Raw genomic sequence first — 22,180 nt, 5'->3', positions numbered from 1 at the left:
CTTTTTGCCGATTTCCAATTTCAATACCGATATGTTAGGTACATGTTTTCCCACCTAATGCAGAGAACATCAAATACCTGTAGTGGAACTGATATCATGCCTGCTCTTATCGTAGTGGCCCACTGGCAGATGTAGAAATAACATAATACAGTGCTTTTTAAAATGTACACATTCACTGGGCAATATAAGAAAACTACTTAAACTTAGGTTATGTACAAAACGTATCCATATTTATTTGTATGTAACATTTACTTTCAAATAAAACTGTAATATTGATGAAACTTAGACAGGCTCGGATGATGAGATTAGGCTCCTCCTCGCATGACCGATGCTGAACAACCATTGCAAATTGCCACACCGCAGACATGTTGCGCCCTTCTTTACGCTTGACGGAAGAGGCGTGGTGCACGCACACACTCACGCCGAGTTAATGTCGTAGCATTACGTCAAACTTTTTTAGGGAATCATTGAGCATTTAGACAGAATTAAAGCGTCGTTTTATCAACGGAAAATATCGGCAGAAAAATGACACATCATATCTTTTTAATCCATAATCTGCAGATACCGATAACGTGCACATAATATCGTGCATCCCTAGTTGTTATAGTAGTAGTTTTTAAATTGTAAAGTACTGTCCCTGATGTGACAAGTTAGTTAAAAAATGGTGTGTGCCTGTTTAATTCTATTTTATTAGTCCTTTAAAAGGATCATTTCCACATGGATCCACAGACTACTAAAACTATACCTAAAAGACTGTAAAAAGCAGTGTACAAAAGACTAGGAGGACAGTACACATCGCAGCTCATAGCCACAAAAAAGATGACGCTACAATGTGGAGTGGAGGACATAAAATAGGACTGTTTGAGTGATGCACAATGCAGAAATCCCATTTTTATCTGCTGATCGTGCTAATTCAACAGGTGAGAAACAAATGGGGCTCTATTGTGTATAAATATATACAGATATTCCATGAAATACATGTCCAAACAGTTAGCCTGTCTAGCAAGGTTTTAAAAGACTTGATAAGGTAAGAGATGTGAACAAAGAGTTGTTACAGACCTTTAATAGAAGAAGATAGAAGATATACTTTATTCATCCCTGAAGGGAAATTAAATGTTTTAACTCTCAGCCATTCTGCTGGATTATCACTATTTTTTACTTGTTTTATTTGTTGCTGAAAACAATTATGAACGTTTTCTAAACGTTTGAATTTACTTTTAATGGAGTACTTTTACTTTAATAGTATTTGTTCTTAAGTCAGTGGTCTGCACACTTCTTCCTCCACTGTCTGTCTGTTACATTACAACATAAGAGTAAAGGTTGGCGACTCTGAATGTAAAGGAGTCCATCTTCAGTAATAAGAGGATGACGGAGATAGAAGCAGCCCCTCCTTTTTCTTTTTCTTTTTGGTGCCTTCATGGTCTGTCTTTTTCATTTGGACCTTTGAAGTGTGAAATAGCCTCAATTATAGGACTCTGTCACCACACCCCGACCAAAAGATTAAGCCCATTCTTTTCGACGTTGTGTCTGCCAGCAGAGCATCGACTGTCTTTCTTTTACTTTATAATTATTTTGACAAGTCGGAAGCGTCTCTTTACCTGCACACAGCGCACGGAGAGCCTCCTGTCTGCGACCTGCCGGATCTGAAATGGGGAACAGCAAACCTTCAGCGCTGCTCTCACTTATCGGTAAGTTTCTGTTTATTTAGACGATTTGACGGATATTTACAGACTGTAGGCCTCAGTTCTACTTTTCACTGCTGTAGGCTACATTTAGTTACTGTGGTGTTGGAGTGTAACGAAGTACATTTACTCAAGTACTTTACTTACGTACAAATACGCACTTGAAGGCCTACTTGCCGTGAGCCTTATTTAAGCGCCCTGTCCTTCATACACCATTACGTCTATGCGTCAAATATTGTACGTTTTACGCCATTGCACTTGTCAAAAACATCTAGTTTTGAATCACAGTTTTTCATACCCTTAATGTCCAATGAAGCGATTTGACTTTGAAATGTCCTGCTAAATTAAAGGAATACGTTTTCCTAATTGGTTGAGAAATGTTTCAGTTAGCACAACATAAAACAGCAAGAATAGTAAAATGCTACATTAATTTAACCCTACAACCACCACAAGTTTACCATGCAAAATAAGTACTTTTATTTTGATACTTAAGCTTATAGTACTTCTGTCAATTTACCACTATTGTAAGTGGCATCTTAAATGCAGGACTTTTAATTGTAGTCCAGTATTTTTCCATTATGGTATTGCTAGTTTAACTTGATTTTAGGAACTGAATACTACTTCTGCGTCCATTCTTTGCAGCACTATACTTTTCCTCAACACATTTTACTCTTCTACGTTTGCCTGACAGGTAATTACTCATATTTTGCAGTTTGCAGTGTAGGGGAAGACATTTACTGTCCCTTTATTTAAGCAATACCTCAGTGTAAAAATATTCTATTAGAAGTAAAAGCAGGATATCAAAAATTATTTATAAGAAAATAAAAGTACAGACGTAAAATCAGCTTAATGCACTGAAAGTCGGCCACTATATTTGCCAAGAAAAAAATGGCTGCTGTGTTTGTAATATTATTATTGATAAACTGATGATCAATACAGACTGATGCATTCATGTGCTAGTGGAAGTTTTGGATTCAGGCTGAGCACTTTGCCACATACCTGTTTTAATGAGCTGACGCACACGCTGCGCAGAGAGCCTGAGGGATGCTCAGGGATGCTGGCAAATAAAGCAGGAAGTGAAGATTTATTATTTGAAGAGCTTATGCGGTCGAAATCAATCTGTCATTTGCTTGTCGTTCAGGTTCATTTTACGAGAAACTAAAGAAGGAAACGTTATATTCTAGCTTGTGTAAACAGAAGACGAACTATAGAGGATGTATATAGATCCTTTATTTAGGTAAATGTACGAAGTAAAAACGCAATTAAATGTTGTGATGTACAAAGTATTATCAGCAAAATGTACACTAAGTAACAAAAGTATTTTATATATGACCTCAGTAGATTGTAAAAACTACATTTAAATACTTTCGGTTCCCAATCTCGGGAGCTTGGGCCCCTCACTCAAAAGAGTGTTGAGATGATTGATTGGACAAGAAAGAAGCAAAAACAGTTTTGCAAAAGTGTTACTTTTCCCTAACCTTAGCTTTGCATTTAGCTGATCTATCATCAATAGACAGATAAATAAAGGAAACCACTGACACGTTAAGAGGGGAAATCAGCTGCACTCACTTCTCAGACATGACCCTGCAAGACACTGCTTACCAGCCAAAACTGTTGTGAACCACTCCATAGTAATCTGAAAATTACTGCAGCAGTAAAATAAAAGTAGGACAGTAAAAAGTACAATTATTTTCCTTTAAAGTAGTAGCAGTATTTTAATCTACTCAAAAAAAGCACCTCAAAAATACTTGAGTAATCATACCTTGCATCTCTGTTGGTCCTACATCACAGCATGTGCCGTAATGAATATAATTGGAGGATAATTTTTCATTCGGATTTTGTTATGTTCCGACAGCTTCAGGTGTCATCAGGTCATTACATTTTTTAATCAATAGTTATCTCAACCATTAAAATGCTTCAATTGGAGCCAACTGCACCCACCAGTATGCCAGAAGGTGAATATTATCATCTAGTATTATTGTTAATGAGTCATAGCTGGAATGTTAATAGACCATCATCAATAAACAATTCAACAATAAAAAAAAAACACTCGGGTATTGTTGTGAAATGCTCGCAGTTTGATCAGGTTTAGGCACCAAAACTACTTTGGTAGGTTTACAATAAAAAATGGTTCACAGGACTTAAAGTAAACTATTAAAGAAGGAAGTGGAGTCGTTGAAGTTACATGAGTTAAAACAACTCAACTTTTACATTTGGTCTCACACAGGACCATCCACCCACCAGTCCTGATGTGGACTTTCGCTCTTTCTACAACGTCATCCGAGTTTCTCTCGTGCTCTGCTCCCGTCATAATTGCTCCGGCCCTATTACTTCATTTTAACCCTCCCTATAAGAACTGATAACAGCCATGTAATTCACTGATAACACCCAAATCAGCTTATCTATTCACTCACTCAAAAGCTATCCAAAAATAACTCCTAAAATAAAACCTGATTTTTTTGCAGTAATTTCTTGCTAACTCTGCTTTTATTCCTCTCTGGCTTTGTTCTGACTGTAGGCACGTTTTTCTTATTAACCAGTTATCAGTCCTGAGAGGAGTTTGCAGCTGATAACTTTCCCTCCCACTGCTGCTCTTCGACTATGTGGGTCATAAAAAGTAGACTCATTGTGTCCCTGTTCACCTTTACCCCAGATTAATAAAATGCATTAACCAGCAGGAGTGTCCATATTCATCTATTAGAAAGTTAAAGAGTGAAACGTTCTTGTGATTTAGCAGACTGTTGGAAAATTACAGGTGTAATTCTCGTCCAAATTATAAATCAGGATTGATTGTATCTAGAGTGAGTCAGAGACTAATGATATAAACGGACTACTTAAACAGTGATTAATAGGTAATGCTTAAAATGTTGCTTCGTCACCACTTCCAGCTCACTCTGTACTTTAAACCATCAGCCACGTCAGAGACACCCAACAACCAGCCCGAGCCCTCTCACAGAAACCACAGAGGAAAATATCTCTGCAGCCATAACAACAGAGAGAAACCTGGAGAGAGACACGATGGACAGGCTTTAATTCGTAACCAGTCACAACCAGACGCATCATGCATCCCGGTTCTTGTGTTTTTCTGTCCTGCCTGCAGGAATGTGGGCGTCAGCGAACGCAGCACATTATAAAGATTTGCAGGCTGGTACAGGCATGTGGGCTGGGCAACACGAGCCGCACCACATCATCCTCTTTGGCAAAGTTTACACAAAAAAACTGGCTGAACATCTGACCCTTCTTGCCAAAACGTTTTATTCCCCTCAAATTTATGACTTAAAACTTTCCTAAATGCTAGTGTGCTGTCTTATGTAAGCATACCCAACAATCAAGTCACTTAGGACTGAGAACTAAGATAACAATCCTGCTCAGGTGTAACATCATGTTACGAGTGCACATGTATCATCTCGTCAGGTAAAAGGGACATTTGTACCTGTGATCGCTCTGTTTGCACATCAAATTTAATAAAAGACATAAATTAGTCTGTAAACACAAATGAAATCACGTTTGTGTTCAGCTGTTCATACGGAAAACACTTTAAAGTTATGAATTAAAGGTTATCTTAATTCAATAACAAAATGTGAATGTCAACTTACATTTATTAAGGGATTTGTTTTGAGTCACAAGATTCATTCAACATTTTCAGGCCCCTAAAATGATTTAAATTCAACAATTCCAGATGGGGAAAATCCTTTTGTAACGGATCACAACTAATTGATGTATTAATTTCCTGATAGGGTTCATGTGTTTGTTTTTTTGAGGACACAATACAAAAGGAAGGAGCCAGTGGGAGTGCTCAAGTCATCTAACAAAAATAGAAGTTTGAATGGCACTCTACAGGGACATAACAATAACCTACATAAGACTGGTAAAACTGAAAGCTGATACAATAAAATCTTCTCTGTTCAACAGGCGTGATGCTGCTGTGGCCGTATGTCCTCACAAAGAGCGTCTCATCCAGACTGCAAACTGAAGACAGCAGCTCTCTGTCTGCAGGTATTTAACGGGACACCTGCTGTGATTACTTTTACAATTATGTATTTGTCATATATAATGAACGTGCAGGGATGTGTTAGTGCTAACTAATGTATAGACAGACATAATGCCTTCAGCTATCGCTGTTGCCAGCTTGGAGGCATTAAAATGCCCTCGACATTATTCTTTGGCGCAGGGTGATGTCACTGATGATACTGCGTACAACATCACGACCCCCGACGAACAGTTAACTTGCGGCAAATAGTAGTAAACAGTATTAATCAACAACAGATTATTTTTGCTCCACCGACTCAACAAGTTCCACAGCTTAACTGAAACGCCAAGCAACCCAAACATTCTCCTGCACTCTGCGTCTACATGTTACCACAGATCAGCTGTTTCTATCATGTACCAACCAGTGAAATAAGAGTCTGCTGTGTGATTCAGAGGTAGCAGCTTGATTAATGTAGACATACATGATCTGCTGTAATGTTAATTTACAGTATATAGGACACGTGGCTGAGGCGGCGTGATACACAGAGTGAAAAGTCTCAGGGATGTTGTTCTCTATATCAGCACTCATGGAATGCCTCTTGTCCAATCAGGTGACTTGGTCGGAACTAACTGTTGTATAATGATTTTTAAAAGATGCTTTTGATTCTGCAGGCCTCAGAGTCAGACTGCACTTTTATTATTATATAATATTAAACAATGCAAAAACAGATAAAGTAGTAAATATGTTTTATGTTGAAATAACTATTATTTATACTAGAGAGCTGACAGAGTGCCACTCTTCGTTTCCTACATAAATGTTTCACCTGTATTGCTCTCTCAGGTCAGGGAGAACAGCGCCCTCATGTGGTGAAGCGCTCAACACAGAACTGTGACAGCTCGTTTGATAAGTACTGCCTGAACCACGGCCAGTGCATGCTGCTGGTGGACATCGACGAACACCACTGCAAGTAAGATCCTTTGTGGGTGTGTGTGTGTGTGAGTGTGTGTCTGCTGCTGCTGTGAATCATCATGTGTGACTCGTCTGTGTCTCCTTGTGTTGCAGGTGTGAGAGTGGCTTCTACGGCCCCAGGTGTAGTAACCTGGAGCTGGTGGTTCAGCCACTGGGAGAAGAGCAGATCCTCCTCACCATTTTCTGTGTGACTCTGCTGATAATCGGTCTGGCTGGAGCACTGTACTTCTGCTGCAAATGGTAAGGCTTTAGTCTACTTTTCTACAAGCATTAACACTGAAACTGTTCAGTTTGTGTTGATGTATTTTGCTGTTAGCTGCATGTAAATTCAGATTGATCATAGATTTCAAGTGTGATTCAGATACTGGCTGTGTACCGTCTTCAAATCAAGACGTGACGTGAAGTCTTCGCAAACACCTGTTTTATGCAGAGACATGTCAAAACAAAGACCACGAATGTGATCTCACAGCTTTTTAAGACGTATTTAAATTGTCACCTTGCAGCGTTCAGGTCATACCAAATAAATAATTTGTGCTCTTTGTTATTTTTCCAGGTATAAGAAAAAACAAATTCCCACGTCCAGTGAAGCGGCAGGGTTACAAAGGAGTCCAGATATTTACACATTGCAACTGCATCCACCGCTGGAAAAGCAAACCTGGACTTTTTTCAATGTTTTCTCTGTAAAAACAAATCAACATGATGTCTAACAAGATTACACTCAGCGGCCGTTTTACTGGATCACATCCCACAGCCTCAGATCAGTTTAGTAATCAGGCAGATCCACAAAAAGCTAAAAATAAAATGACATTTCTGTCTGGGCTAATTTATTGTGTTTTTCCGTGTAGCTCTTTTGCACATACATATTGCTGCCATTAAACGAGCCGCTGAGTGAACATTTGTTTTTCCTTTTTAAAACTTCTTTGTTAATTATTTATTAATAATGTAAACACTGGATCCCTGCTACAACTTGAATTTTGTAATCACTTTTTTACTTTCAAACAACACTGTGGTCTGGAGGGCACCGCTGGGAGTCTTTACATTCTTTAAAGTCCTTTTACAGTTTTCACATTTTTCTTACATGTTATGAATTTGTCTCTTAAAGGAAACATGTCTTTTTTTACCTGCATATGAAACATCATAGATGATCTCCACATGCTGCACAATGACTTCTGCCTTCTTCTTACATTAAATGACATTTTTGAATGGCAGGATTGGCTGCACATGTACTATGGAAACATGTTTAATAAAATAAAAATTAAGCACATTTTCAGCCTGTACTTCCTTCAATGCATGTTACAATTTCATTTAGCAGACGCTTTTGTCCAAAGCAATGTACATCTGAGAGTTAATACAGCACAAGCAAGGATCAAGACAGGAGGGAACGAAGTCAGAAACTGCCAGCAAACAGCTTCAAGTGCGATCAGACACAAGTGCTGACAGGTAGAAGAGTGTATAGAAAGTATTTATTTATTTATTCTATCAACAACATCCTCAATAGCATCATTATCGTTAAGTGCAGAGGTTTTCATGAGAGAGCTGGCTCTTTTTCTTAAAGGTGGAAAGGGAAAAAGCTCACAACAAAAGTAACATTATACAGTAAGTTAAAGACAATCATGTAACGGTGTCTGTTGTTTGAAACTGTGAATCCTTTATTAAAAACACTTTTAAGACCTTTTAAATAGTTGATATTATGACTTATATTACTGACATTAATATCAGCTGTGTTTAATTTACATTTCACATGCTGGCTCACTGACGCTTAATGTCCTTTTTGTGCTATTTAAGCAGCGAATAAGATCTATAATATATAACTCCATCCCTGTCTCATTAGAATAAACGCAGATGAAAATGTTTGCAGCACGTTTGAATTACTTACTAACCTGTTAGCTTTCGACTAAGACTCACATATGATGGTAGCAGTGGCAAAGTGTGGTGCCTATAATACCTCAATTTAAGTGTAGCCCAAGTAAATCAGACTATTTGTATTTCTATGGCAGAATTTATAAAGCAAGTGTTTATTTGGAAATGACAAGAAGAAGACAAAGGTGTTGCATTTGGTTATTATTGTTGCTATTAACAGCAAATTTTGATGATTTGCAATCAAACCAGTTTAATTCAAGAGTCCAGATTTGGTGAAATAACCCTAAAAAATATGAAGAACTCGCTATCTTTATATTGCACAAACACATGCTCATTCCTGTATCCACTGGAAATGATCAAGACCTCCTCACCTTTGATCTTTTTATCTGATCTGTGAAAAAGAGTGGATTACAAAGAATTTCTAAGACTCGGTTCATCTTTAACTTTCATTAAAACTTGCCAAATATTTAAATTAAGATGGCAGAATCAGAACACAGTTATATAAGGTGAAGCAATGATTGTACGGCGGTGTCACCTGCTGAGTGCAGCGTCCGGTGTCGAGTTAAACAATAGCCCCATTTTACTTGTTGTACCCTCATTAGAGCTTCAAGCAGAGTCAATGAGCCATTTTAACACCTGACTGAAGCACCTCTATGTGTTCTTTATTCTAATGAACAGCAATGATCGCATGTAAACATTAACCCGCCTGCAGACACTGCTCTGTCTAAGACCTACTTAAAAACACATTAGCATGCACACACACATATGCAAGAACCCACAAACACACCCACCCAGGTGAGTTCATTTTGTTCCAAATATGATTCAGGAAATGCTGCTCTAATCTAACTGTTATTACCTCATTATTGCATCAATAATAGCAGGTTGCTAATGCCGTGAGTAAAGATGTCGGTGGAATCCCCAAGGCTTCATCCTCGCGTGTCCTTTAACAAAACAAAAAATTCCACGTGCACCATGTGTACACAATTGTTTTGCATCACATGTCTGACTCATGTTGAATTTTCACTGTTATTTTTCTCTACCACGTGATCGTGGATCCAGGGGGGTAATGTAGGTCGGCTGGCCAGGCCACAACCAAGATTCAGACTCAAATATTTCAACATATGACGGATTCATTGGCATGAAATTGTATTCATACATTCATGGTCCCCAGAAGATGTATGCTAAAAAATGTTGGGTGATTCCATGACTTACAATCCAGCTGCTATCACCACCAGCAGGTCAAAGTTTTAACCTATCCAAATATATCTTAACATCTTCTTCATGAATTTGCACAAGCTTTTTTTTAGCATTCATGTTTTCCAGAGGGTGAACCCTAATGACTCTGCGTTTCGCTTGCAGCACCATAATGAGGTCGTCATTTAGGAAACTTTGGTACAGACATTTGTGCTTAACATTGGTGATCAACCAATCCTTACTTTCAACCTATTGACCTGTCAAAATCCACATTTGTATCAGTCCCATAAGCCTTAACATTATTTACATGCTAGACTACGATAGTGAAGCTGCTTCACATCAGCTTGATGATAAGGTGATAAGTTGCACATGCACACTAACTAATGGAAATCAACACAAACTGCCTTCTTCAGGATACAGTACAGCAGTCACCTGACTGGCATTTATAATACATGCTACAACTGCAGAAAAATCTACTTTAGAGGCCGTTGACAATCAAGATTAAAGATATCAGACGCTTATTGTCACTCCAGTTATACAAGTACAACTGTGTGAAATTCTTATGCTGGGAGGCTTCAGTTACAGATATAAGGGACATATAAAATATAATTAAAAAAAAGATTCAGTAATAAAACAAAATAGAAATTAAAAATAAGGATATTTAAGAAATATGTAGGCTGCACGGTGGTGCAGTGGTGCAGCCTAACAACTAGAAGGTCACTGTTTCACACCCCAGTTCTCGGAGCCGAGGCGAGAACTACCCGGGTCTACTGCAAATTTGACCCGGGTCTGAATGCCGATTGTAACCTTTCTCATTAAGCAAAAAAGGGCTGGTGTTTTTGACCAGTGGGAAAGCAGTTTTAGTGTACTGTCTAGACTTACAGTATTTACCCATCTTAACATTATTCTGTTTGCAGGTGTGTATGCGTAATAAAGCTTATATAAGAGTCTGGTTGTGCTCAAAATGGGCAACGATACCTTTCCGTAAATCTAGAAGCTTAATCATGACACCTTCTATTGTTTTGCAGTTTAATAAAAGTGCATGATTCAATTTTATCCAAATAGAAACGGCTTTATTTGTGTCCCAAAGTTTTCGCCCTTCCTGCCGTTCGTTGCATCTCTAAGCTTGTGTCAGACTTTCCAAATGTTCATATCACACATCCTCAATGCCATTACACATAATCCAAACAATCTCATTCCACAGCCTTCGAGACAAAACGTGTCAGAGCTTTGTGCTGCTGTTGAGGTCGAGGATTGACACAAAGGAGTTCCCAGCATTCCTAGCAGGTTTCTATGGGATTCCTCCCGAGCACGAATGAGGGGATAGCCTCTGTGTACAGACACAACAACATACCCAACACGCCCTTCCTGCAGCATCCCCACCCAAGCCTGAAGGTCTCCTCTTGGTAACAGTGTACAGAAATAGTAACACAGAGCATCATTCAATCAAACCACACTCACGACAATTCAGACATAGAAAGACACCCTGATGAAACCATGAATCATAGAAGGATTACATAAAATAACAGAGATGGTGAGTTTTAAACAGGGAATGAATCAAAACAGAAATGAAACACTAAAAACTTTAACATTAAATGAAAAGATAAAAGTTGAATGTGCGCTCACTTTGTTCATGATCTGATATTGCAAAGATATCCATTGCAGACAAATACTTTTAAAGTTGTGTTTTTTACATATTTATTTACACAAATATGTATGTTAAACTCTACATTCATCACACCGAATTTGAGGGGAAGTACAGATTATTTTTTATTTTGGACTATTGTGCACCGCCTTCCTAACCTTAATACTTAATACAACCGTAACTGATGAGACAATAACACATAAAAAAGAATATTTTGCCATATTCTTAAGTGAACATCAGTCAGTAGAGACGAAACTAGGCGAAATCAACATAAAAGACGTATTAAGGCAAAGCATACAAGGGAACTCGACCACAGAGCAGAGGCGTCTAGTGAATTCGATGTCTGTGACTGACCAGTGAAATTGAAATTGATAAAAATTTAAGTGACAATTTCAGAGATTTTCATTTAAATAAATGTCTGTTAAGTCACTATCCATCAACGAATTAGGTAACACAATGGTGACTGTAATGGTGCACTATTACAGACTGGGTATCTGTGGCGACTTTCACAGAAAAAAATCTCAAGTGGCGCCCAGTTAGTGACGCGTTTTCCATCAGCCAGCAGTGGTTGGTCTGCCAGAGAGGGTAGGCGGAGCTAAGCGGCTGCTTTCCGCTCTCTGCAAGTGTTGCGAGTAAACAGTAATCTACTATGGCTGAACAAACAAAGAAAAGATCGATGACTACAGATACAACTTCAACAATGAGTGAAAATCCAAAGAAAAAGAAACAAATTCGATGCTCAGATGAAGGCAAAGGAAAGCGACCGTCAGCGAGGAAAATCAAGAGCCAACCATGGACGTCACACATGAAACACTGTCTGGATATCTGAAGTGTGCTCCCACAATTTTTTTTCACAAAGTTGTTTATCTAAAGAAACTGAGATCTTCGAGATTACAACGTTAACCAGCCAGAAGACTTTCCCTATCTAATCTAACAGATGGTGGAAATGTGCTCCAGACTCAAAACGAAAGAACATGTTGGGGGCGTTCCTTTTCCACTTTCAGGTCAATAAAAAAGTGTGTTATGACCAAACATGGCCACATATATATTTTATGATCTTTCATTCTATGTTGAGTAAAGTGCCGCTCACGGTTTCAGTTCATTACAAATCAGTCTGTGTTTATCAGTGTTGCAGGTACAAAGCTTGTATCTCTTTTGGCTGATTTTCATTCGTCCAACTACTAATACTATTTTAACTGAGCTGTGATATCTTAAAAAAATCACTAAATATATTACAGCTTTAAAATGTGCTGAGTTTGTGTATGTGTGTTACAAACTGGTCGAAGCTGTAACCATGGCGTTATTCGTGACCAAAGAAGGACACTTACGGAAGCAATAACCGTTGTCGGGGCAGGAACTGTTTCTGTGCGTAATGGTGTCGAGAAACAACTCAGAATACATCAAACTGTTCTTCGTCTCAGTCTCGGACAGATTTATTTTTTCTGGGACAGAAGTCTCCTCATGTGTGAGAACATTAGGTGCAAATAGTGTAGCCCGGGGCAGATTAATCATTAGACACACACACACACACACACACACACACACACACACACATAAGCCCCACAGACACACACCTTTATTACACGAACCTATCTTACTTCTCCTGTGACTGTGAAAAAATGTGTGTCTAAGTTTACACACACACAAATAAATAAACGCACACACATTACGTCTGGAGTTCCACCTCACACACACACACACACGCACACACACACACACACACACACGAACACACACACCCTTCTTTCTCGTTGGAGTTGAGAGGCAGGTCTATAAAAGCTGCACCCAGCCGAGGTTAAGAGAGCAAAGCACAGCTTCTATCAGCAGCAGACAAACACACACTCTCACACACTCTGACATACACACACACAGATCGGCACAGGACTGTCATACACACACTGTCTTCCTGGGATATGAACACTCTCGTCCTTACCTGTCTCCTCTGCTTCGGTAAGTCTGGACTTGAACTTGTTTTCTGTGAATGTGTGTGTGTGAGAGTGTGAGTGTGTGTGCAGAGTAAATCAAATCAAATTAAATGGAAAGAAAAGAAGTGTAAAAAGGTATGAAGACCAGGAAAGGGGGGCGAAAGAAGGAAGAAATGTCTCAGCGGGGACAAGTGAGGGCTTGTCAAGCAGGGGAGATATTCAGGTGTCAGAAGTGCGGCACCTCTGGCGATTAAAATCTATCAATAGACTTAATTATTACCAGCTCAACTCACTGTACAGCAGCGCCAGATGCTGCAAAATGTCAAACATATTTTAGATACCTAATTGATTGAGTCCCATTCATTGTTGTTCTTGTTTGGTGAGAACGATGCGTTCAGGTACAGTAGAAGTGGACTGGTTGTACTGGTTACAATGCTAATATTGTATTTTGAAAATTGCAGGAACATGTTGCTCTTAAAGCTCCTGTGAGGAATTTTTCACTGGTTGTGAAAGAGACTGAAATTAATTCTGATGACTCTGTATGACCTATAAAAGCAAACCAGGCCATCAGCGACAAGATTGACCATTTCGATATAGTTCTTTTTAATGCCTGAAACTGCTGGCGGGGGGGTAGGCTTCAGACTCAAACCAAAAGTTCCTCACAGGAGCTTTAAGGCTTCAAAAGGATTGGATGAATCAGATGTAAATGACACAAGACTTCTGGATACAATTTTTGTGACCATAGAAGAAGAATAAAGAAAATAGAGTGCAATTACAGCATTTTCCAAACACGTCTTTTTTCTTGTTACCTTTAAACAAGAAAAGCTAATTTCTTGAATAATTGTAATTCCTTTTATCTAGAAATCTCAATAGATTCTTGTTTAATTTTAAACTTTGAAAGGAGGTTCCCCATGCCTCCAAACAGACATATTAAAGGTGCATCATATGAAATAAAGTTTTACCGTTATTGCTCCCCACTGCTTAGATGCTGTTATCTCTGTGATTCTGACTCATTATTCTTTTGTATTTCGTGTGTCTTTTTGGTTTTACAGTAGTCTACAGAGCTCTTGGTGCTCAGGGATCTGAGGCCACGTTCACCACTGCACTAGCTGGAGTGACCGGGGGTCCGGCCTCTGGGGAGGGCCTCCCGAGTTCCATGAGCTACGATGACGAGTTCGATATAGACGAAGAACTGTCGGGAGGGGACAATGAAAACTTTGGCCTTCCTGGTACGACGACCAAAACATACTCTTCTTGTATTTGATGTTTTTTATTCGACCTTAAATTCTGTTTAAATTGGGTTGAAGCTTTTAACAGAGTAACTAAATCTGTGATTGGCTAATGATGTACATTTCTCCTCTTACAGACTTACATCCCAGTCAGGATGAGAAGAAGAAAAGAAAAGGCAAAGGAAAGAAGAAGAACAAGCACAGGAGCAAAAGCACGACTCCTCTCAACCCCGAGCACACGTTCTCCACCAGCGGACACACGTCGACACACACACTGAGTCACAGCACCGCAGAGGACCCCTGCACCTCCACCCACCTGGACTTTTGTATTCATGGTTACTGCAAGTACTTGGAGGGCCTGCAGGAGCCAGTGTGCATGTGAGTACAATGTCAGGTGTATGTTTGCATGGGTTTGAATATGAGCTAAATGGTTAAGTGTAAGCCAAGTTTAAAGAAGATTAAAAGACAACATTATGTATATTTTGAACGTGTGCATCAACTTTGTACCATCTCCTCACTCCGCAGATGCATGAAGGGTTACGACGGGGAGCGATGTGGGATCCAAACTCTGGAGACAAAGTATAAAACACACTCGGATCAGGACATAACCGAGCTGGTTCAGACGGTCTTAGTGATCATCGCCGTGGTCCTCTCAGTCATCAGCTGCACGGCCATCCTGCTCATGACTTGTGCTCAGTAAGTATGCCAAACACACACAGGCACACTTTTTGGGTTCATAGCTAGACTACAGCTTTCAGAGGGAACATTAGTGTCAGCGGGTGGGAAGCCATGGAGGGATCTTGTACTAAAACTGGTAAATACTTAACACATGACGGGTGAAAAGATGCTGGTAGTGAATTAATGTGTACCTTAACGGCAGTCTAAACGCCGCTTATCGGCTAAACGGGTCGGCATTGATAAGTATTGTATTAACCAATTCCAAAGAATGGCGATAAAAAGGCAACATTTTAAAGATAAACTGAGACCTGAACCAGACGAACATGGAGTAACAAGCTGTCAAGAGTATCGAACGTCAATAATATTCATTGTTAAATAAGAGTTAAAAGAAATGTAAACATTTGTACCAGTTAATACATTAGAATTTGCATTAAAAATATTCAAGCTTAAAGCTCATTTTACTTTTCTATTTAACATTTAACTTCATTATGATTGTTGACTACTTGGTTTTCCTATTTGAAATGGCTCATTTTCCTAATTTCCTCAGCTCAGTTCGTACTTGTACAAAATTATTACATAAGACTTGAAATCCTTAAAACGTGTCAGCCTAACAAATAAAAAGACATCAACAAGAAATAATTTGCAGATTTGGGGCGCCGACCATGTACAAAGGTTATAGTCCCGCCCTCAGCCCCCAGCCGCGGGTCCTCCCCCATTCTCCTCCCCTGTTTCCAACACCATCCACTGTCCACTCACTCAGTAGAGACAAAAAAGGCCAACAAAAGAAAAGAAGAAAAGCTTTCCAGATTTAACCCAAAATTATGAAGAAATATGGATTGTAAATATTGTTATTAAAATGTGGAGAAGTAAGTTTAGCGATTAAAAGTAAGTGACAGAGACAAACTTGTTCCCCAGAAAGCCATTATAAAGCCTTATTTATCCATGGTGAGTATGCTGTATGCAATGTGCACAGGATCTGTTGGTATTAAAGTTAAAAACAAAAAAGTTCAAGCCAAAAACTTCAAAACATTAGGTGTTTTGGACCAACGGTCTATTAGTAATCAGTGTCTATTTTGCTCTGGTATTATTTTTCACAAAAGCTGGGATCATAGAAAGACAAGGCCTGATGTCAGTGGTTTACTACAAAGCCCTCTCATTCTTCTGTATTCGTTTTGACTGTTGTCAGGCCGATTATCAAAGTTTTAAGCAAACATACATGAGAGAAACCATCCACACCCTGGCGAATCCCAACATAACACTTTACAATTCACACATCCTGATCTGCCCAGAAACACTTCTTGGCATTCAAACACACTGACACATCGAAAAGCACATTAACACACCCAAACACACCCATAATATACCAGTATTGCTCACCAGCTTCACAAGATGGACTCAAGGAACTCCGAACAGGTCGTTTGTAGTTTTATCGAAGACTTTTAGACCAAACATTTTGTCACATTAATGAATATGTTACTCATGCTTTTGTTTAAACTAAAACTATAAACAACTGTTAAGGTGGGAGAAGTCTTTTACTGTACAGTTCCTTATCAGTATGTAAGCAACTCTCAGCTTATGTTGGAATGTGGAACAAAGTCAACAGTCCAATACCCTGCAGCAGTCCAATTAAGTTTTACAGCGATAGTTATCCTAAGTATAACTTATTACTGTGAGAGTGAAACTGCCTACAATCAAAACAGACAGAGAATCGAAAGTAATTTTATATCAGGGTTCATTTTGATAATGAATGCCCTTTACAAACTGTAATCCCAAAGCAATGTCTGCCAAAAACACAACAAAAAACACGTCTTCAATTTCATTTGTCTAGACAGGATCAAAGCCATCTAACAAACCCTAAAGTCCTGTCTTTCAAACCAACTTTACTGCTATCATCTGATAATCACGGGTGCCACACTTGGCTTTTATTTATCTCATGTTGATGTCTTTTGTAGTTACAGGTCCCATAAAAACTTCCTGGCATCCTACCTGGGAACTGGGTCGGAGCAGGAGAAGCTACAGAAGCCCATGGGTGACGTTGTGGTGTGAGGGCGTCAGGTTACATGAGGTAGGTGTCACTGATGTTTTGATCTACATGTGTTTACAAATACAAATGTACCTGTTTCTTTTAACACCACATCAAACCAATTTAGTTCCACAAACAGCTCAATACTTCCAAATTCCATTGAGAGTTTATTTAATTCCCTGTAAAGCTTTGAATTTTTCACGTTAAAAAAATGGTACACAAGGGCGTTATCTGGCAAAATTAGCATGGTAGGCTAACTGGTGTTTACTTACACTAACTAAAGCCACAGACATTTTGTAGTACATTATTTCTTTGTGCTAACCATTACGTTAGGAAATAACCCACTTAACTAGCACAACCACAGCGTACTGTAGTATTTTGTTGCTGTGTGGGAGCCTGTCCTGGAAACTACTAAGTGTTTCAGCTAACGCTAACAGCTCTGTTCTGCCAAATCTGCCGAGTTTTACACTTTAGCAACCTCAGCCAAACTCATTATTTGACTAACAGAGTAACATTCAGTAAACACATCTTCAAGACCTGTCCTTAAAATCTAAAGATAAAAGTGAACAGTTTAAAAAATACAAACAATTTGGCAAAAATTTGACCTTAGTCCTGCTAGTCCAAGTAGCTAAGCGGCTAAACACAGTTACCAGAACTAAATAACAGTTGGATCTTATATTTTTACTTATCATACTGCAAACTGCTGCTGTAGCTATGCACTTCAACAACAGCTTACAAAATTAATGCTTGCGCATAATAGTAAAACATCATGTATGTAGCCATCAACTTATTCTGTGTAATAGTTCAACCAAAATACGTTAGCTTAACTAGCTAGTCGCTTTTAGTTGTTAAAATCTGCATGCGAGTTGTAATTTGAGAAATCCCCCAATAGAAATGAGGAGCTTGCTTTATGTTACCTCTGTCGTAAATCAAGTAACCACCACTGCAACTGTCAGAGTACAAGAATAGAGAGCTTGATGGGCTTGGCAAGACTGCTAAGTGGGATAAAAAAATGTAAAGCCAAATCTTCATGAAGCTAATGATGTCTTAAGGCCGTGCGCACAAGCAAAATTGTGACGCTGTAACACTACAGCATGCAATCTGGTATGCCTGTGTTTCCGGTGGCGTATATTTTCATGATGTATTACTTCTAAAAATATTGCCTCAGAGGGCGTTTTTAGCCTCTGCTCACGTGAGCCTTCAGCCAAACAGGAGAAGTGGGCTCAGAGAGCGACAGACTAGCCCGTGCGCCTGTTGTTGTTATTGAATGGAGCAAGTTGCATCACGCAAAGAGGAATCCCCACTTGAGGAATTAGACTGGATTAACTAGGGGGTGTCTCCGCCCGTCCCATCTCTACACTGCATACCAGCGTAGAGAAAAACCACACTGTACACATTAACCTGTGTGTCCACACAATAACAGTACTGACACACTGACTGTACACGTGATGACCTTTTTGTAAGAGTTTAATCGCTCGACTTATATGTGGTCAGATCTCACTGAGCATCACACGTGCAGACTCCACGTGTTTTTTTGACCTTGAGACAAACAATGCAGTCTTGCAGCATTCTGCTCAAAGCATGTGTGTCACAGTGTCACAAGGCATGTCTGGTTCACACGTACAATAAAGATTCACGTCATGACTGTAACTATTTTTAATCTTGTTATTTATTTGTTTAAAAACGGGATCAGTGCTTTACTGGAATACAGTCTCATGAATTTATAACATGACTGGATTCACTATGGATTCAAATATTTTTTAAATTTCTTTAAAAGGTTAAATTTATGTTTAAAGATTTGGATATTAATTTTTTAGCTTTGGCAATTATAATTATAATTATTTACAATTTGCCTGTAGCCATTAAAGAAATTGCTGAAATATGGGAAGACAGTGCTTCAACAAAGTCCAACGAAACAATAGTTAGACAACAAGACAGATTCTGAGCTTTTAAAAGAACAGTTTACCCAGATTATTTACTTTTTGGACGAAAAAATAGCAAGTGAACACATCCAAAATAATGCAGCCATGGAAGGTGCAGAGGGTCAAAGTTGAACAGAAAGTTGGTCTGTGAATCGATGGATGTGGACAACCGACAAACACAAACTTATTCCATTAGACCTATTTGTTAAATTCCATAATCATAAAAAAATAATCACACATTAAAAAAAGGCATCTTCATAAATATTTATACTTTGTTAAACCAAAACTTTTTGGTCTGCATGACAGTATTTATAATGGGCAATATTAGATAACATTGCTGTCACAATAATGTTAACATGTTTAATGACGTTTCATTCTCTCCTTTTTTTCAGCTGCGAGATTCAAAGACGATGCCGACCAAAGAAGTCTGAAGATCTTAGAAAGGAGTTGATTGAATAGACTGCTTCATTAGATGCTACGTATTAAGAAAAACACTGTCCAGAACTTGTTAGTATGTAATTTATTTAGTGTGATTATTTATTCCTAAAAACTTTGAGTGTATGTTGTACTCTTGTTATATGTCTATTATTTCCTTTAACGTCCTGTAGGTTCAGTTTTATTTATTGCACTGCTGTTGTTATAGGTCAGACAAACGCTCTTCATCTCACTCTGGAAATGAGATGGAACTTGATCACCAATAAAGTGTCTCAGTGTTAAGTCAAAGTGTTGCTTGTTGAGTTTTGTGTTCACTTTCACGTCTGTGGTCGCAACCCATTCCTCAGCCGCAACCCATTCCTCAGCCGCCTGCTCACACAGACACACCACGCCTTACGTTATCTTTAAAATAAATGCTCAAAGATTTATACTGTACACTATATTTCACAGCCCTGATGTGTTTCCAACTACGGATTGACGTGCAAGTTTAGTGAATTGGTTTGCATCGTTGTGTTGCAGAGGTGCACTATGAAAAATGTCTTGTCGGAGCTTCCTCGGGAACGTCCAGGTAACTTGGCGTTATCGCAAACACAAATACCAACATGATGTGAACATAATAATATGGTTCGGGACAAAGGAGCCGAGAATAGACTGTGCACAAAGATGCCGACACAGTTTCACATAAACACAGGGAGGCACGGGCTGGTTAAAGTGCAGTGCAGAACTTACCTTCTGGCAGTAATTGCACACTGTCAACACATGCTTATGACGTGTGCCTATACATTACATAATACTCTTTCAGTGTGTTCAGAAAAAGAAAAATACAGAGAAATGGCCAGAGCTCCAAGAAATTAGATATCTTTAGGTATAGTAATAGGTATAGAGCTAGCTTTGCCTGCAAGGTCACTTTTCTTGGACTCACAGGTTTTTCCACCAACCTCTGCATCATTCTCCTCATTGCTGTTGACTGCTCTATTGCTACTAAAGAAAGATGACTAATAACAGCCAAAGAGACTGCTGCAGTGACACTTCTCTTTGAAGTTAGCCTCACTTGACCTTTTTCTTGACTGATAGTTTCGTAACGTAGCTTGTAATACAACCGAAGGCGAACACTAGCTGTTAAAACAGGAATTCCTCCTGTACACCACTACGTCAAATAATTGGAGTTATTAGCAGATAAATTATAATCTTCAGAGAGCAGACAGGGTGTAACACAACAGTTTATGATTAAGTATTCATGAATCACTCCTTTGTATGTTAAAATGTAAACACATACGGCAATGACTGTTGCATAATGGGTAGTGCAGAGTAGTCTGTAGATCGTGTGATTTGCTTCTGGAGAGCTACCGTCCTCCGTACTCTAACACACCTGATTCTAATAATTTGCTCATTATCAATCCCCTGAGAAGCTTCAGTTGGTTGATAACGAGCAGGTCATTCAAATCAGGTGTATTAGAGTACAGAGAAACGTAAAACATGCAGGAAGGTAGCTCTCCAGGAGCAGGGTTGGCCACCCCTGATTTAAGCTTCTTGATAGTTACACTTTTATACAAGTCTACACATAATTTTGCCTGACATATTTCACCTCTCTGAACTTCTGGACGTCCATTAGAATTCAAAATGGTTGTTTTAGCATTTTACAAAGCTTATTAAAATGACTGTTCCACCAGCATGTCAGTGAGGTTTACATGGGTAATAATCACTTGCTGTGGTTATCAACTAGAATTTAAGTTCAAAGCTGTACAAACCTTGGCATTTAAATCACCCATGAATGACAATGGTAAAAATCTCAAGAGATATCGGTAAGTTTCTCAAAGTAAAACACAATTTTTAAAGACGCATTAGAAACTAACAGCTACATAACATCATCTTACCTTTACATTCAACTAGCTAGCATAGCTGTTAGCTAGAAATTTGTGCTGCTCACTAACAGAGGGTAGTGTTTATGGTGACTTATCAAATATGTTGTTTTGTCCTTTAAATAAGTCACGATTAACTCTAGATTTTAACTATCTGTCTGTTACTTGCTGATCAATAGAGAAGTTGTTAAATGATTTCATCATTCATCATCATTTAACAGCTTTGCTAACCTGGAGCACAGCAGAAAGACATGTTGATAACACCATTTAAGATTCCCACCCTGAGCGTGACGTATTAGAAAAATGGCTTGTTGTGTGAATGTGTTAAATTGACGTGGTTATTAGAAACTTTACTTCTTACTAGTGTGGGCAGGTCAGCTAGGACTACAAGTTACATTAACATTGCATATAAATATGGCTGTGACTCACCTCCCAGGATATTACTATTTCCTGTCACCTTTATCAAACAAGGTTTCACTCTGTGTCTGCGTGTGTGCGTGTGTGGAGTTGCGTCATTAGCGAGTGAGGGAAAAGGCGAGGCAAGGTGGGCAGCTCCAACACACACAGGTGATGCAAACCCAGGTAAACATTCGCTCTTGTGTTGGTGTGTGCCTGTGTTACAGAGATCCCTTAGGGGGATATGGCTATTTAAACACACCAATAACATTTATAAACACTCCCGCATTCATCCACCTGACATCAAAAGCGAATTAAGGTGTGTTTAGCTTTGATGGTTTCGGTGGCACTGAGGTGGGCCCGTCAGTTTTTGTGGGGGACCATGGAAACAGA

The 22,180-nt window shown here is 38.9% G+C and overlaps 2 protein-coding genes across 2 annotated transcripts; both read left to right on the top strand.

The window, feature by feature from the left end:
* Positions 1-1,416: 1,416 nt before the first annotated feature.
* Positions 1,417-7,885, top strand: LOC138610701 (proepiregulin-like). Its single transcript, XM_069683502.1, has 5 exons — positions 1,417-1,688; positions 5,595-5,678; positions 6,493-6,619; positions 6,715-6,861; positions 7,175-7,885. The coding sequence occupies exons 1-5, from the start codon at positions 1,649-1,651 to the stop codon at positions 7,326-7,328; spliced, it is 552 nt and encodes a 183-aa protein (XP_069539603.1). The 5' UTR covers positions 1,417-1,648; the 3' UTR covers positions 7,329-7,885.
* A 5,265-nt stretch (positions 7,886-13,150) lies between these two features.
* Positions 13,151-19,804, top strand: areg (amphiregulin). Its single transcript, XM_069683660.1, has 6 exons — positions 13,151-13,270; positions 14,298-14,474; positions 14,612-14,852; positions 15,000-15,170; positions 17,105-17,217; positions 19,490-19,804. The coding sequence occupies exons 1-5, from the start codon at positions 13,234-13,236 to the stop codon at positions 17,196-17,198; spliced, it is 720 nt and encodes a 239-aa protein (XP_069539761.1). The 5' UTR covers positions 13,151-13,233; the 3' UTR covers positions 17,199-17,217; positions 19,490-19,804.
* The last annotated feature ends 2,376 nt before the right edge of the window (positions 19,805-22,180 follow it).

Source organism: Semicossyphus pulcher, unplaced genomic scaffold, assembly GCF_022749685.1.
Source record: "Semicossyphus pulcher isolate SPU_LCO1_2020_fin unplaced genomic scaffold, fSemPul1.0.p SCAF_6, whole genome shotgun sequence".
Lineage (NCBI taxonomy): Eukaryota > Metazoa > Chordata > Actinopteri > Labriformes > Labridae > Semicossyphus > Semicossyphus pulcher.
The sequence above is the reverse complement of the archived record's forward strand: the minus strand, read 5'-3'. Positions and strand labels throughout refer to the sequence as shown.

Bases quoted from the DNA above. Each gene is read 5' to 3' on its own strand.
- LOC138610701 (XM_069683502.1), top strand. From the start codon at position 1,649: ATGGGGAACAGCAAACCTTCAGCGCTGCTCTCACTTATCG. The intron at 1,689-5,594 runs GTAAGTTTCTGT...TCTGTTCAACAG, and splicing joins AGCGCTGCTCTCACTTATCG to GCGTGATGCTGCTGTGGCCG. The intron at 5,679-6,492 runs GTATTTAACGGG...TTGCTCTCTCAG, and splicing joins CAGCAGCTCTCTGTCTGCAG to GTCAGGGAGAACAGCGCCCT.
- areg (XM_069683660.1), top strand. From the start codon at position 13,234: ATGAACACTCTCGTCCTTACCTGTCTCCTCTGCTTCG. The intron at 14,475-14,611 runs GTACGACGACCA...CTCCTCTTACAG, and splicing joins TGAAAACTTTGGCCTTCCTG to ACTTACATCCCAGTCAGGAT. The intron at 14,853-14,999 runs GTGAGTACAATG...CTCACTCCGCAG, and splicing joins CTGCAGGAGCCAGTGTGCAT to ATGCATGAAGGGTTACGACG.